Raw genomic sequence first — 16,271 nt, 5'->3', positions numbered from 1 at the left:
AGGCCAGAGCAAGAACTAACTCAGACAGAATAAAAGGGGCTTCCCTGAAAACTGATTGAAATTCAGGGGCTGGGGCAGTGGTTGAACTGCAGCTGTTTGTTTCTGCATGCCTCAAAGGGAGTAAGCAAATAGAAAGTCAGAGCGGCACTGGTAGCATGATGCTGGGAGTTAGCCAAAAGAGAAAGCATCTTTTGGGCACAGAACTGAGTAGAAGCAGGCTTGGATTCCTGAACAAGAAAATTGCTTCCTGTTATTCGTTCCTACTGTATTCAGGGAAACAGGACTTGCACCAAAGATATATCTTACTCATATAATTAATCTCGCCTTCTAATGTAAACAATCCACAAGCCCCCTGAATATTAGCTAACTGCTTGGGCCAGAAGGGGCAATAGTATGCTTTTCCATCTAGAAAAAGTGGTTGTGATGGGTTTAGTGCAGAATAGGAAGATAGGATTTTATCACCATTTGTCAAACCCCCTTCTCTGTTAACATGACTGTTCTCTCCACAGAGACTTCATTCAGGCAACAGAATGGAACAAAAATATGCCTACTTCCATATATTGGCATGCAGCTGGGAAAAGTTATTGCCTGCTCTGAACTAGTCTGAAACGATTGGGCTGGACTACTGTAGCCTAAATCTATTTATTTACTCTGGCAGCTACACATAATAGACCAGATTATGCTTCCCTCATTCAGAGTGAGTAGTAACTAACTCAGCCACTAACCCCATTCACATCAATGGGCCTATTCAAGAAATAAGGGACCACTAACTGTGAGTAAGGCCAATACAATTTGTCCCACACAGAAGTATGAAAGGGACTGCTCATACATACACCTTTCTGTATACAATCTAGAATAAACAGGGCATTTAACTACCATTATTTAACATTAAGTTTGATTTGTTAATGGATCATCCTAACAAAGGAACAAAATAATAGAGGCCCACACTCTTGCGTAAATTGCCAGACTACATTAAATTTATCAGGGAAGGGATAAAAAAAACCACAAAGCAGCTATTCTATGCTGATGGGGGGGGGGCAAGATGTGGGGTCATTCTGTTGCTCTGCATAATGTACTGGCTTCTCATCCAGCACTGGATCCAATTCAAGCTTTTGTCCTCATGTTCAAGAGATCACAATGGCATAGGACCCTAAAAGCTATAGAACAGCCTCTTTAAAAAAACCCACAGCCCAGATTCTGAGCACGCAGTACAATTCAGGAGGGGGAAAGGGAGTGTGCAAAAGTGGGCTGACCACGTTGATTATTGTTGCCTCAAGTAGCACAAGATTTGGGGGCCAGCGCATCTGTTTTATAAAGGGGAAAAAGCACTTTTACGTTCCTGCAATCTTTAGGGCATCTGGGTCTTGGGAAGGCTGTCAGATTGGAGCCTCCTTCAGACTGCTCTAACCTACACCAACTGTCAGGAATAAATTGAGCTAAGAGGAACTCAACCTTTATGCCAGTGGGTTGAAGGGGGATGGCCTATGAGCCATGATGCTAGTGTAGGTTTGCAAGAGGATACCCCTGTGTATGAGGGATTCTCCAATGGCCAGTTAAGCAAACTTTAGAGCGAGTTAATGATTGTGTGGTACAACGTTTCCCATTTGTATGGGAGAACCAGGCCTTATGGTTACAGTGTCAGTCCCTGCTCTGGCTCTGGCTCACACGAACACAAGTGACAGCAACATCTGGATCCTTCCCTCCACTTCCTTAGGGCCTTGCCCTGCCTTGTTTATGCAAGCACAGCTCCCTGCAAGTTCAGCTCATGTTCTGCCCGCACACTGAGTGCAAGATATGGTGCTTCGGGTCAGACTCTGCTCTCCGTTGCAGCCATGCAGGTGTGCAGTGACGCCATTTCCTTTATTCTTTCCTGAAAATAATGCAAAATCAAGATGAACAGCCCACTTTTTACCCTCCATTCACTCTCAGTTACATATGCCCTTGGCGGGGGGGTGGGGGGGTGGGATGGGAGAGCTGAAATGTGTAAAATAGAAGAGGGATCCCAGGGAACTATAAATGTAGCTGAAATCAAAGGGTCTAGCTATAATAGGCTAAAACAAAACAAAACAAAACAAAACCCCAGCCTATAGAGGCGTGGCTAAACTAGCAAACATAGTGGTGAGCTAATCCAGGTCTCTTCAATACAGGGAATAAATTAAAGCAATATGAGAAGATAAAGAGAACCAGGCCAACCTGAATCCACAGATTTGTGCCCTAAAAATGAACAATCAAACAGAGCCAGATTTGAAAAGAAGAAAAGGAAGGCTGAAGAGGGCTGGCAGATGCCAGTAACAGAGAGCTGCCTCTGGGGGGAAGGAAATCCAGCCACAGAATCCAGTACCATCAGCTTAAAGAACATATTAAAATTGACTCAGAAAGCTCAGAGATGTTGAACTGGACCCTCCTTATCCTGTAAGGAGTTAGTGTGTGAGTGCAATGAGATGAAAAAAATAAAATAAAGTGGAACTACTGTGGCTGGGGGAGGAAGTGTGGCAGTGGCTATTTTGGAAAGGACAAACCAAAGGGGAAGTGTGGTGGCAACAGCCATCTTGAAAGAGGCGCATCAAGCCAGGAGGAAAGACCAGAAGATCTATATGTCTAGGAAAAGAAAGAAATCCTCCACTACAAAGATCTGTCCATCCCACCTTCCCCCAAAAACAAAATCTCCCCCTCCACCAAACAAACCATGGAGGCAGTTGGACAAGAACAGGATTAGTACATGGGCTAAGACATTGTAATAAAAAATATTTTATCCATGTGGTTATTATGACAAAGGGATATAGTTAAATGGAAGCTGGTTTGTATAGCACTTTGGATAGTTTACTTTGTGTGGATACAGTACACTTAATGGGAATAACATTATAGATAATATAAATCACAACATTATAAACTAAGTTAATAATGCAATAGCAAAAGACCCAGATCTCCCCTAATGAAGCAAGCTTGACTTGAGTTATCTAAAACATTCCAAAATGTATATTAATTGGAGAAGGGTCACCTATGGTGGAAAATGTCAGAATAAGTGAACTCAAAGATGGTATAATAATCTCATAGTGCCCGATGTTATAAAGATATTTGATAAGATAAGACTTGGTTCTTAAAAATATATAAAGAATAGTTCCCCGTTGCAAATTTACACACCCATGGAGGAAGTAAGGGGAGCCTGGGCTCTCACAACTAGAGAGGACCAGGCAAGAGGGGGAAATACATAGGGAGGGAGGTGGGAGACTAAAAGGGAACAAGAGAATATAAACAGATGTTAAATATTGTTATATGTTTTAATAGAAAAATATATTAATAGAGCGTTAGGGCTCAGAATTAAAAAAAAATATGGTAAATCAGCCTCAGAATCACGGTACACCAATACAGGTGTTACAAAAGGAGAGAAAAAAGGGAAAAAGCAATGTATGTCGGAGTTTTAAAATTATTGTGTATGATGGGAACTCTAAAGATGTCATATTTAAAGAAGAGATATAAATGTAATGGAGACCTGGCACCTGACTAGGGAGTCTCACTGCTTTTAACAAAGGGTGATATACTGAGCAAGAGCAGACTGGGTACTAACGGGTGAATTTATTAGTGTGATAACTGTTAATGTGAAAGGAATGAACAATGCCACAAAAAGGAAAAGGGTATTCTGTTAACTGAAAAGGGATTTTTCACTGAAAAGGAAATTAATTTACAGGAAACACATACCTTAATTAAAAATGATAAATACTTGAATACCTCGTGGACACAGCTACCATGTCTCTCTCCAGGTCAATCTAATAGAAGAATGTTGACACTACTGTTTGGTAAACACTTCCCTTTTATTGTTTCAGCATTACTCACAGATATAGAGGACAGATTTTAATTAAGGGGTCTTTGAAAGATAGATTTCTCACCTTAGCCAATAAATATGCTCCCAATCAAAAACAAGATTTTTTTTTTGAAAAAAGATCAGTGTTTTAGGAACGTAGGAAGTTTTAGAGAAGGGAATATTATTCTGGAGGAGGGGGTTTTAAAGTGCATTAATCCCACTTTGGATTGATCGAATGTACACAAAGAACAGCCAGGAGGAACTAGTGAAAATTTGTTGCATCACTTAAAATATGAGGAAGTGGTGGGAGATGAATACATACAGTCCTGACACCTGAATTATTTTGTTCCTCATTGATCTTATTCCAGGATTGATATGATTTTTGTTCCTAGTATCTCTGCTAATTTAGAAAAAAAATCTAATCTGGGAGTTATAAGGGGGTCTGATCATGCCCCTTCACTTATTGGATTGAAAGTTTGTTTTTTCACTGAGTCCCAAAGAGCCTGGTTCTTGAATAAAACTTGGTTGTATGATCCCTTTAGAATTCAAGAGCTAGATGAAAATTTCCAGAAATATACAGAAACAAACAATAAGGAAGAGATCAATAAAAGTGTTCTCTGGAATGCTAAAATGGCAGTAATGAGGGAAATCCTTATAAATAAAGCATCATACCTAAAAAAGATGGGAGGTCTTGAAGAAGAGAGGTGGGTTAAAGAACTTTCTGTTTTGAAAGGTAGACATAAATCTACAGGAGTATTTATATAGTGTTTAACAAAATAAATGTGTAAGATGGAAGATTAGCCTGTTACAAACACTTAGATATATTGAACAAAAATATTATGAACAGGCCAATAAAGCTGATAGTCAAACGTTAAAAAAGAAACAAGATAAATCAGCGAACCCTCTGATTAGAAATACGAAGGGAGATTTAGTAACTGGCATCTGAAACATTTGCTAACTTTTTCCATAGTTTGTATGCTTCAGAACATCCAAATCCTAAAAACTTATAAGTAGATATCTGAGAAGTGTGACATTACCTCAGCTCTCAGAGACTGATGTGGCAGCTCTTGATAGGCAAATTGCTACAGAGGAAACTGAAGCTGTAATTAAGAATTTAAAATCCAATAAAGCCCCAGGGTTTCTGGGGAGTATTATAAATCCTTACAGTAAGTGTTGGTCCCTATTTTAACTGAATTGTTTAATGTTGTTTTGCTGGGGAAACAAGATGCCAGATAAAGGGAAAGAGGCAAAAATTGTGGTCATTCCTACAGAAGGAAAAGATCTTACCAACCGTGAATCATACAGACAAGTTTCTTTAACTAATGTAGATGCTAAAATTTATGCTAAGCTGCTAGAAAACAGATTGAGTGTCACCTGGCCCAAATGTGTTCACCCACACCAGTCTGGATTCATTGCCAGCAGACATTTTTCTGATATCAGAAAAACTCCGAATTTGACCTAAAAATGTTAATTCTAGCAATTTTTCCTGTGTGCTACTTTCAATGGACGCTGAGAAAGTCTTTGACCAGCTGTAGTGGGAGTACTTTAGACAGATTTTGGTAAGGTTTGGTTTTGGAAATCAGTTTCATAAGTGTATATCAGCCCTATTTATTCCTTCTGAAGCCATTTGTAATAAATGTGAGAAATACCCTTGATAAAGGGCATCAGAATGCTTTCTGGATTAGAACACAAAATAGCTTTGGATGCTGATAATGTCTTGTTATATTTGTACGATCCAGAAGCCTCGATAAAAATGATAAAACAATTGACTTTGGAATTTGGGCATGTAGCAGGCTTCAAAATAAACTATTATAAATCTGAAATTTTAGAAATTAATACTCCAGAAAGGGCCAAATCAAACTGTCAGCTGCGTCAATTTAAATGGATAAAAAAGTCTTTACAATATTTAGGAATAAATATTGTAGAGAAAAACCTTTTTAAGGTAAATTTTCCTCCAATGTGGAATAAAATAATAAAATACTTGAAGGAATGGAACAAATATGATTTTTTTTGGCTAGATAGGGTAGCCTCAGTAAAGATGAATGTCCTTCCAAAAAATACTACTTTTGTTTTAGCACATCCCAGATGAGACATTAAAAATATAGCAGGAAGCACTATTTAAATTCATATTAAAACATAAAAAGAGAAAGGATGAATTCTAACATTCAAAGGTGGGGTGGACTAACTTTCCCTAATTTTCCTTACTATCCATCACAATTAAAATGTGATTAATTGGGTTAACAGACCATCCAAACACTAGGTAAAATTCAATCAAGATTGGAGTCCAAATAGTCATAGTAATTGTTGGGTTAAAAAGAAATCCAGGTAATTAAATATAGAAAAAAAAATAACCCATTTATCCAGACCACCTCAGCAGTTTTGCACTATTTTTTTTAAAAAATTCCTGTCAGGGAGGCCTTCTCCCTTAGCTACTTTCATTAATAATCAGGAATTTATCCCTAGAAAATATCAAAGTTACTAGTTGTGGGTAAAAGCCAAGATTGTTCCATTCAGACAGCTGTTACTGGGTCCTGATTTGAAATCATACCAAAAGATATGAAATAATGATATACTAAAATAATATAAAGATCTTGTATTTCACAAGTCAAACATTTTCTTGTGAAATGTGGATGCAAGGCAGCTCTCTCTAGACCTTTAACCACATTCTAGGAGTTCAACCAGGAGCAAGCTAAAGAATGGTATGTATCTTAAAAATCAAACCTATTTTGACTGAAAAAGATACTGATAAAAAGACAACCCAGATGAAAAGATGGGAGAGGGATTTTGGAAATAAATCTGATATGGAGAAGGGGGTCTCTATATGGGAAATGGGATATACATCTTCAATTTGCGTAGCCCATATTTATAAATTGCTGTATAGATAGCATTTGAATCTAGTTAAGATCTGGCACATTTTTGCTACCAGAGAGTCGCTCAGTTGGACGGGTTGCAAAGAAAGGGGTACATACTTGCACACATAGTGGTTAAGTCCAGGAATTAGATGGTTTGGGGAAGAAGTTATTAAAGAGATTCGTTTTCTGACAAAATACCAGTATCCTAGAGCCCCCTTGACCTCCTTACTTAATGTTCCAGGAGAGGATCTACATATTAAACAGAACCAATTAATTTCTTCTTTATTGTTAGTGGCTAGACTTTATATTTTATATTACTGGAAAAATGTAACTCTTCCTCCTATGGAATTGTGATGTTGTAAGATATGGACTGTCCTTGTAATAGAAAAGTTTTCATACCAAGTATGTACACAAGAGAAGTGCCAACAAGAGGACAGGTGTTTAGAAATGTGATCACCCTTTTCAACATACACACAGAAGGATGGTTCACCTGTCAGATGCTGTAGATTAGCCTTTGAATATTAACCTGATCCAGAAAAAGTTATAAAACTGATGTATGATGTAGTATATGAACATTTTATTGTAACTTTGCCTTAATAGGTTTCAAAAGACAGCCTGACCAACTACTCACAGCAGACTGACACATTACAAGGGCTCCACTGCCACCTGAATTACAGAAAGGAAGGGAACATCTGCAGAGTTGGCAATCTGGAGAGCAGTATTGAAAGCTGATGTCATGAACTGATTATAATGATTGCAGACTCATAGGCAATGTTGAATCTGTTCCTGGTGTGTGCTCTGCTCCCCCAGGGTCACTTACATTATGATTTTCCTTTTGAGGCCATCTGTTCTGTGCCATCAACCGGTTCTGAGTTTGTTCGTACCATCAGTGTTCTCTCTTCACCCTGTTCCCTAGTGACCTTCTGGTCTATTTCCCTCTGCAGTATTTTGCATTCCCTTGGGCACTTCCTTATAGGGGCCAGGTAGCTCCTTACACCTGAAGTTTACACACATTCTGTCAGAGCAAGGCTAATCACGGGGCTACAATGCCAGACAGGATGATACAGGTGCTTTTGGGACTGACTTTGCCACAGGCTTCCTGTATAACATTACTCAAGTCACATGATCTTTCATGTGCGAGTGAAACAGATAATATTTACCTGCTGCCAACAGCACAAGCAGGCATACTGCTGGCTAAGTCCCAACCCCAACCACTGCAGAGCCAGGACTTTGGGGGAATGTGACCCTAGCAATCCTACCTCTCAGGACCACCAAATGGGCAGGGGTCCTCCACAGAATTCCCCAATGGAAGGGTCCTTTAGGAAGGCCCCAGCACCCTCCTGGAGGAAGAGACTCAGCTGCCACCAGTAATAAGGGGTAGGGGTAGCTGAGCCAGGACCTCAGGGGCATTGTGGATTGAAAGAAACATTTGTTAAAGAGGTTTGTTTATTTAAAAAATAAACCTAATTAAATCTGAAACTGACAATCTTTGATGAGGCCTAATTTATTATATTCTAAAGTCATTTAAGTTAAATACCAAAAAAAAAAAAAAATTAATCGGTACATGTTTGTAGCCAAGTTTTCAAGAAAGCCAAGCCACTGAACAGCTGAAGGTCATTGGCTAGGCACCTGGAACCAGAGTTTGGTGAAGTGCTGAACTCGATTTTGACAGCAGTAGCCTCTTCCGCAATTTCAGAGAGAATATTTTCTTTATGTCAGTTTATTCAGCTAGTTCAGTGGAATGACTAGTTCCTTCAAAAGTTAACGAATCAATTTGGAGTTGAACAAGCTGAAAAGTTTGGTGTCCCACTTTCAATCTCTGACTAAATACTACATGTGAGAGGATATCTGCTAGTTCTAAAATCCTGAAGAACATAATGAATTGAACTAACTACAGATACTAACTGTTTATTTAAACAAGGAAGTTGTTATCAGAAACTGTTAGTTTTAAATGCAAAACTAAAAGTAAATTATATAGCTTAAACAAATGTGTATTGATAGAGTGTTCTCCTGGTCAGCAAAAAGACTATATTTAGTTGCTGATCACCGTTAAAATGTTGATCAGCCAGCAAGAATCAACCTTTCTTTAGGAAGATAACTAAGATACTACAAATGTAGAGACATAGAATCATAGAATATCAGGGTTGGAAGGGACCTCAGGAGGTCATCTAGCCCAACCCCCTGTTCAAAGCAGGGCCAATCCCCAGTTTTTGCCCCAGCTCCCTAAATGGCCCCCTCAAGGATTGAACTCACAACCCTGGGTTTAGCAGGCCAATGCTCAAACCACTGAGCTATCCCTCCCCCCATGATTAAAACTGATTAAAAAAAAATAAATCAAGATTTCCTGCTTGCTGATGTAAACAGAAATTAAAATTGGTGATTTCAATCAATCCACCCTGCTCAGGTCCCTGAAGCCCCTCCTTCGCCCCATCCAAAGAGGCACTAAGTACAAAATGTGTTTCGCTTAAGACCGTTTTTCAGCATGACTTCTCTTTAGGGCCTTATGCCCTCTACTTACAGCCTGCCCATATCTAAAGCTGTATTTGCCCCATTTATATTAGCACGGTATACCCTCACTGTCTCATTTAACTGTGCTTCTCAGGTGCTTAAGACACTGTTTACAACCCCCTACTCAAATCACATGCGAGAATGTTGTGATCTCATACTGAATATTGTCGTACCCATCTAAGGCAGCATGTTCATTCTCTTCCACAATATGTGAGGTTCCTGGGACTTGGGAGTATTTTTTTTAAAAACTCTGTTTAATGGTGTGGAGATGGAGTGGTTTGAAGTACAGGATTAGAGATCAGGAGATCTGCATTCTACTTTACCTCTTCTACTGATTTACTAGGGTAAGGGACCATCGACAAGGCACTCCACTCTCCATGCTTCTATTCCACCACCACCACCACCACCTTCACCGCCTCAAAAAAGGATTATAGTTCTACAGAAGAGTATTGTGACATTTTAAAAAAACCCCACACTCTCAAGCAGGAAGATAGCATAAAAACTTAAAGTATTCTTTAATGCTCAGTCTTCATTATACTCAATAGCAGAAAAAGCTTTAGTGAGTTTGTTCAGAGGTTGTTTGGGGAAAAACCTAGTTTCCTATCAGTTTACAAATCAAGGGTATGTCTACACTGTAATTAGACTGCAGCTGACATGGACTCACGGGGCTCAGGATAAGGGGTTGTTTAATTGTGGTGCAGAAATCCAGGCTCAGCCTGCAGCCTAAGTTCTGGGACCCTCCCGCTTTGCATGGTCCTAGAGCCTGGGCTCCAGTCCAAGCTCAAATGTCTACACTGCAGATAGACAGCCCCTGAACCTGAGCTTGAGTCAGCTGACATGGGCCAGCTGTGTGTTTTTAATTGCCAGTGGGAGCTGCAGGGGAGTTGATGTTCCTCAAACTGATGTGAAGAAAGGCAGGGGGCACTAGAGGAGTACCATGTCATGTAGCCTGTTGATTTGGAGGAAGAAGGCAACAGTGAATGGGTCATATTTGTCAATGACAGCAGAACTGTTTCATTTATCAAAATGTATATAGGACCATAAAAAAAGGCAGATCCAGTCAGAATAGTACACAGTTTGGCAGCATGATAGTTTAAAGAAGTGTAAGTTTACAGAGAAATAAGACACTAGCCTTCTTCTGTACACTAGTAAGCTCTGAATTTGCATGATCCTTTGCAGAAAGAGATGGGGTTTTCAGTGGATAACTCACTGAAGCTGTCTGCCCAATGGGCAGCAACTTTAAAAACATTTATACTTAGATCATTCCAAACAGATAGACAATGTCAGATGCATCTACCAATAGTACCTCTCCTTCTGCCCCCACTACCATGTACAACAACAATTGCAGTTTTGGCTACCTCACTTTAGGAAAGGTACGAAGAATGTAAACCTTTCTGTACCTCTAACTGGGTTTGTTTGAAATTTATCACAATGTGAGAAATTGAAAAGAATAGTAATAAAAAAAGCTATTTAATCTACTAAGATTTAGAGACAAAGTATGCCTGTCTAATTCACAGTAGTCCACCAGAGTCAAAAGGACTACTTGTGTAACTAAGACCAGAAGAATTTGGCCCTTAGAGCAAGACTCAGCTAAGGATATTAAAAATTATGAAGCATCTAAGGAGAACCAATGAGTCCTTTTATACCGGGGTGGGCAAACCAGGTCAGACAGGGCAAATGAGGGTGGGCAAACCAGGACTTTGAATCCAGCCTGCGGGACTGCCACCCCAATGGCGCCGCTCCCAGAAGCGGCCGGCACCACATCCCTGTGGCCCCTGTGGGAGAGGGGGCAGAAGGCTCCGCACGCTGCTCTCATCTGCAGGCACCACCCCCTGCAGCTCCCATTGGCTGGGAACAGGGAACCATGGCCAGTGGGAGCTTCGGGGGAGGTACTGGCAGGTGAGGGTAGCGCGTGGAGCCTCTGCCCTCCCTCCCCCAGGGGCCGCAGGGACATGGTGCCGGCCACTTCTGGAGTGGCGCGGGGCCAGGGAAGGCAGGGATCCTGTCTTAGCCCAGCTGCTCGCTGCTGCCATCCTGGAGCCCGCACCCCGAACCCTTCCTGCACTCTGCACTCCCTTCTGTACCCTAACCCCCTGCCCTGAGCCCCCTGATGCACGCTGCCCCTTCCTGAACACTGTACCCCCCCACACATCCCAACCCTTTGCCCCAGCCCTATATTCATGGCCCTGCATGCAATTTCCCCACCCAGATGTGGCCCTGTGGCCAAAAAGTTTGCCCACCCCTGTTTTATACCCTAATATGGAAACAAGTGAAACCAAAACTTAAAGTGCAGTGAATTTAGAGCCAAGGAAAAAGTGGCACTTCTTTGCATGATGTATGTACAATCAACCAATGAAATTCACTGTCTATAGAAAACAGTCCTTGAATCAAATATGTCTGAGATACTAAATATGGATAGACAGTAACGGCTACGGAACATTGTGTAGTTGTGCCAGCCAATAACACTATATGATAATCACATCCCATCCTTCAGGGCATGAGCTGATTGCCTGCAGAGATCCAAAAATATTAAGCCCCCTCCCCCCGCCCCCCAGCATGATATAATTGCATAGGTGCATTATTGGCATGGAGAGAGGCTTATCTTTCTTTTCCAAGAGTAAGAGACTGACTAGAGGAATCAGTAGCTTGATTCAACAGATCAGGTCCTATATTCTTCTTTTCTCAACTTCTCATAGTTAAGTCTCACATTTGGAAATTTCCTATCATAAACTACATAAGGACATTAATTCACAACTGCAGGATGCAGCTGAAGAAACAAGTGTTTTTTTAGTGTGCTGAGTGGTGGCCATAAGCATGAAGGCTACAAATCCTTTGTAATGCCAAATTCATTTGCTGGAGTAGGTTGCCTGAATGTCTGCAGGAGAGATATTCTACCAATAAATACAGACAGAATATCAATGTGTTGCTGAATTATTCTCAGAAGCATGAAACCTCTTCAGCCATCCATGTTACAAATATAGACAACTGTAAGTACTTGGATACACACATAGAAGGACAAATGCTGAGTGAGCTTGCATCAGCATTGTAGGGGCTTACACAACAGGATGACTGTTGGACCTGTACTTGGTGGGATAAGCATGTAGGTAGGAGAACTCACATAGGTAGGAGTCTGCCTACCTATGTGGGCATACATAGGTGAGTTTCTATAATGGACCACAGAGGTGGAAGCACAGGTGTGTTAGGGCATGACTAGGGAAAATTCATGAGACCCCAAATTGGTGAAGGAGTGCAGTGCAGCCAGCTGTAATTTTTCCAACACATATCCAGCTAGGTATTGCTACTGACAATGGCTTGGTGCTTAGGAATCCAGACCTGCCATATTAGCATATATTACCCAACTCCCCCACCTCCGTCCACCCACACCAAGCACTTCCTTTGACTACTTTTTCAGTGGTCCTTTTTCAGTATTTGAAAATAAAACATTGCAGAATTCACAGCATGATAAGAAGAAAAAATGGTTCTAAATCTTCCAAGTGATATGTGGCACACATACTCAGGGTTGCTCCAGTTCTCCGTCTTGTAAGGAGGAGTCAGAGAATGCGGTAAAGACTTTAAAAAAATCATACTCTAGTCTCTCAATTTGTGTCAGGATTGCTATTTCAACTCTTAAAAAAAAATTACATCCAAATTTGACAATTGACTTAGTTTAATACATTGGAAGCTCAACTGCAGTGCACAATAACTGTTCAAGGAATCATGAAGTGTCCTAGACACATTTAATTTGACCTTGTCAAATAATTTTCTTAGCGAATCAGCTCTCTCAGAAGTCAAGCTCTTTAAAGACACAGCTGGTAATATACAGATAATGGTAACTATTTTATAATAGTTTCTGTATTTGACTGTACTGTTAAAATATTGTGTTCTCTATTTTCTGATTTGTTCAGTTTCATTAGTAGTTTGCATATGGGACTACAGAAATACAAGTTAAGGCCTTATTCCTGAAAATATTTATGCATATATTTCTTATACATATTCATATTTCCATTAATGTAACTGGGATTAATTATATGCACAAAGTTAAGCACATAAGTGATTGCAGGATGAGGGCCCAAGATATTGTTGCCCCCACCCAAATATTTTACTATGGTCTTTGAACATGACAAATTTCTCAACTAATATGCTTTTAAGTGCATTTTGGGCTGCATGTCTGGTTTGACTTCTTTGCATAGGTATTTGGAACATTTTTCCATCTCTGGGGTAACTACTGATGTAAATGGATTCACACAAGAGATTATTTGGCCCTTTGAGTTCATTCTTTTATCAAGTTTCCATATTTAGCCAATGCTGCATAAAACTAGTAAACTACGATGAGTTTAAGACAAAAAACATACCACGCAGGAAGCTTCATACTGTTTTCCCAGTTTGGGCCTCAAAAATGCACTAAAAATCCAACAAACAGCAAAAACAAGAGTTAGCTTTCATAACAGTAGTTATAGATATGCACATTAAGCACGTTCTTTATTGAGTCATTTTTAATTAAATTATTTTGTCAGTGTGACAAGGTTACTTAAGTGGCTAGATAAGCCCATGTAACAAACAGGAATGAAGCCATGAGAAATTCAGATACCTGTTGAAAGCACTGTACAGAATGTTATTATTACCTTTTCCATAAACAGAAGGTTTTCGCAAATACCAATATAAAAGCAAGACATTTTAAAAATATGATTTTCTTCCATTAAAGGTAAATAGAATTCAGCCATTTTAACTCATCAGAACGAAGCCTAGTAGTCACATTTACCATTTATCAAAGTATTTAGGAGAATAAGAATATATTAAGTATTACTGAAGCTATGAGTTGAATAGCTTTAGTTTGCTAGTAGATTGTGTTAATGATCTTTTCCACTCTGTTTCTTTCCCTCTAATTATTAATACACAGCTATCTGAATGGCTTGGAGGCCTCCATTTCCTCACAAGTTTTAGCTAGAAAACTCACCCACCCCACAACAAGTAGTTAGACTTGAGGACGTCAGTGACCCAGCCAGAGGTTAAAGGTCTGTTACGGGAGTGGGTTGTGGGGGGCTGCAATGTGCAGGAGCTCAGGCCTTGAAGTTTGAGGCTATTTCGGACCTCATAATGCAGTGTTTGCTCAAACTCAGCCATCCCTTGGAAGTTTGCCTTAGCAGTCTACCACTGGATAAACAACAACACCCCCCCCCCCAGAGACCCTACAAAAACAAACATCACACTAACAGGTTGACAGTCAGAGGGTTTGGGGGGTGTTTTTTGGGGGGGGGGTAGAAATACTAATCGCATAAAGATAGCCCAGATTTTGAAGTGGGGGGAACCCCACCCCCCCAATATTCATCCAGCCCTCCCCTCCTCAGGCAGTCCGGGGCTGACCCGGGAGCCAGCTCAACTAGGGGCGCCCGGACTTGGGCAGAGCGCCAGTCACGTCCAGCCCGCGGGCAGCGCGGCCGCCGGCCCGTCAGCCCTGCCGGCGGGGGCCCCCGAGGCCCGCCAAGCGGGACAGGGGGCCGGCGCCGGGTACCCCGCCCGGCTCCGCTCGCACCTGGTTTGCCGCCACAGGAAGGTCTGGATGGGCAGAGGGACGCCGCGGCCGCCCTCCTGCTCCGGGCCCTCGGAGCTTTTCCTCTTCACCATGGCGGCGGCGGCGGCCCGCGCCGAGCCAGCCCGGGGCGCCCGCGGCTGCTTCCCCGCGCCGCGCAAGATGGCTGCAGCAGGCTGGGAGGCGGCGGGGCGGGGGCTGGGTGAGAGCGAGCGAGCGACGGTGTCCGCCTCCTCCCGGCCTTCAGCACCTCCCTCCGCGGACAGCGACCAGCGCCAGCCCCCGGCAGGGCAGCGCCGGGCGCCAGCCCTTGAGCCCCCAGGGCAGGCCGCGCTCTCCTACCGCGCCCGGCCCACAGCCGCGGCTGGGCCAAGCGCCACCTGTGGCGAGTGCAACCCCAGCCCGTCCTTCCCGAGCAGCGTCCCGCTCTCCCCGCAGGAGGCCCGGGGGGGGGTGTGTGTCTGCCCCTGCGAGTAATAACCGTCTGCAGCCCCCTCAAAGGGCGCCTGCTGGGTAACTACCCAAAAAGAGGTGCAGGAGAGGGGTCCTCCCCCTGCGGGACATCAAGAGGTGTGTGGGAGTTCCCTCGTCACAGGGCGAGAAGAGACGGGGACCTCACCACTTTGTGTGGCAGCAGGGGATGAAAAAGGCTGGCCCCTGTCCCAGAGAGGCTGTTACCGTGGGTTGTTTACAGGGCAGGAGAAGGAGGGGAACGACTCAGGTACCTGTTCCTTTATGAGGGTGCTTTGAGGCAGGGGTTCTCACAAAACGTTTCTTGGGGGCCTCTGATTGCGGCCACCAACTCTTGCTGGTGGCCGCTTGGACAAGTTTTTCTAAAACACTCAGGTTTCAACCTTTGGGACAAAAAGTAAATATGCCTGTTGCCATGTCCAAATCATTGTAATTTATTTATGTACAGTTGTCTCTACTCTTTACTGGACCTAAACAAAATACAAAAAATACGGTGCTTTGCATGTTTTTGTCGTTGTTTGTGCGGTTGTTTCCCCCCCCCCCCCCCTTTTCCTTTGGACCTGTCAGCTAGTAAGTCTGTTTCTGTGAAAAGTGATATTAACAAACACACAGATATCACTTTTCACAGCAGAGGAGCTAGCTAGAAGGCAGTGAAAAGTGACATTAACAAACATCACTTTTCACAACAGCCTTACCCGGCCCTGGCAAGCCAGGAGACAAATTAAGTTCTGGATGGGGAGGTGGGCAGGGAGACAGTGGGGGCTGGTGTTGGTGAAGGGACAGGAGAAGCAGCGGGGGCCCAGGTGCGGTGGTGAGCTTGGGACCCCAGACCAAAATGCGACAGCGAGGGGATGGAGCCTGCTGCTGCATGGCTTAAGTCTGCTACCCACCACCCCAGGGCAGAAGTCTGAGCCCCACCACGCCTGACAGGGTGGGGAACTCTGGTTGCTACTTGTACTTGATATGAAGGAGCCATACATGTGTGTGCCAGCTGTATAATGCCAGCACTTCAGCCTGTGCTGCCTCATTAACTGCCCCACTTGTTCCATGTAGATGCCAAATGTGATAAAGGAAAGATTTAGCCTTGTGGGACTTTGCAGGCAAGGCCATCGAA

The 16,271-nt window shown here is 42.6% G+C and overlaps 1 protein-coding gene across 8 annotated transcripts in view; it reads right to left on the bottom strand.

Moving 5' to 3' along the window:
- The window catches only part of UNC80 (unc-80 homolog, NALCN channel complex subunit), a 187,766-nt gene extending 172,939 nt beyond the window's left edge, over positions 1-14,827 (bottom strand). For all 8 annotated transcript variants that reach the window (XM_084643900.1, XM_084643903.1, XM_084643905.1 and 5 more), the window contains exons 1-2: positions 14,690-14,827; positions 13,512-13,560 (exon numbers count right to left, since the gene is read on the bottom strand). In XM_084643900.1, coding sequence (XP_084500026.1) covers positions 13,512-13,560; positions 14,690-14,781 — 141 coding nt within the window. In that variant the 5' untranslated portion in view covers positions 14,782-14,827. The remainder of the gene's footprint in view (positions 1-13,511; positions 13,561-14,689) is intronic.
- Between the last annotated feature and the right edge of the window lie 1,444 nt (positions 14,828-16,271).

This window comes from Lepidochelys olivacea (assembly GCF_965140295.1).
Source record: "Lepidochelys olivacea isolate rLepOli2 genome assembly, chromosome: 11".
Classification (NCBI taxonomy): Eukaryota; Metazoa; Chordata; order Testudines; family Cheloniidae; genus Lepidochelys; species Lepidochelys olivacea.
Note: the sequence above shows the minus strand (reverse complement) of the source record. Positions and strands in the feature narration are given on the sequence as shown.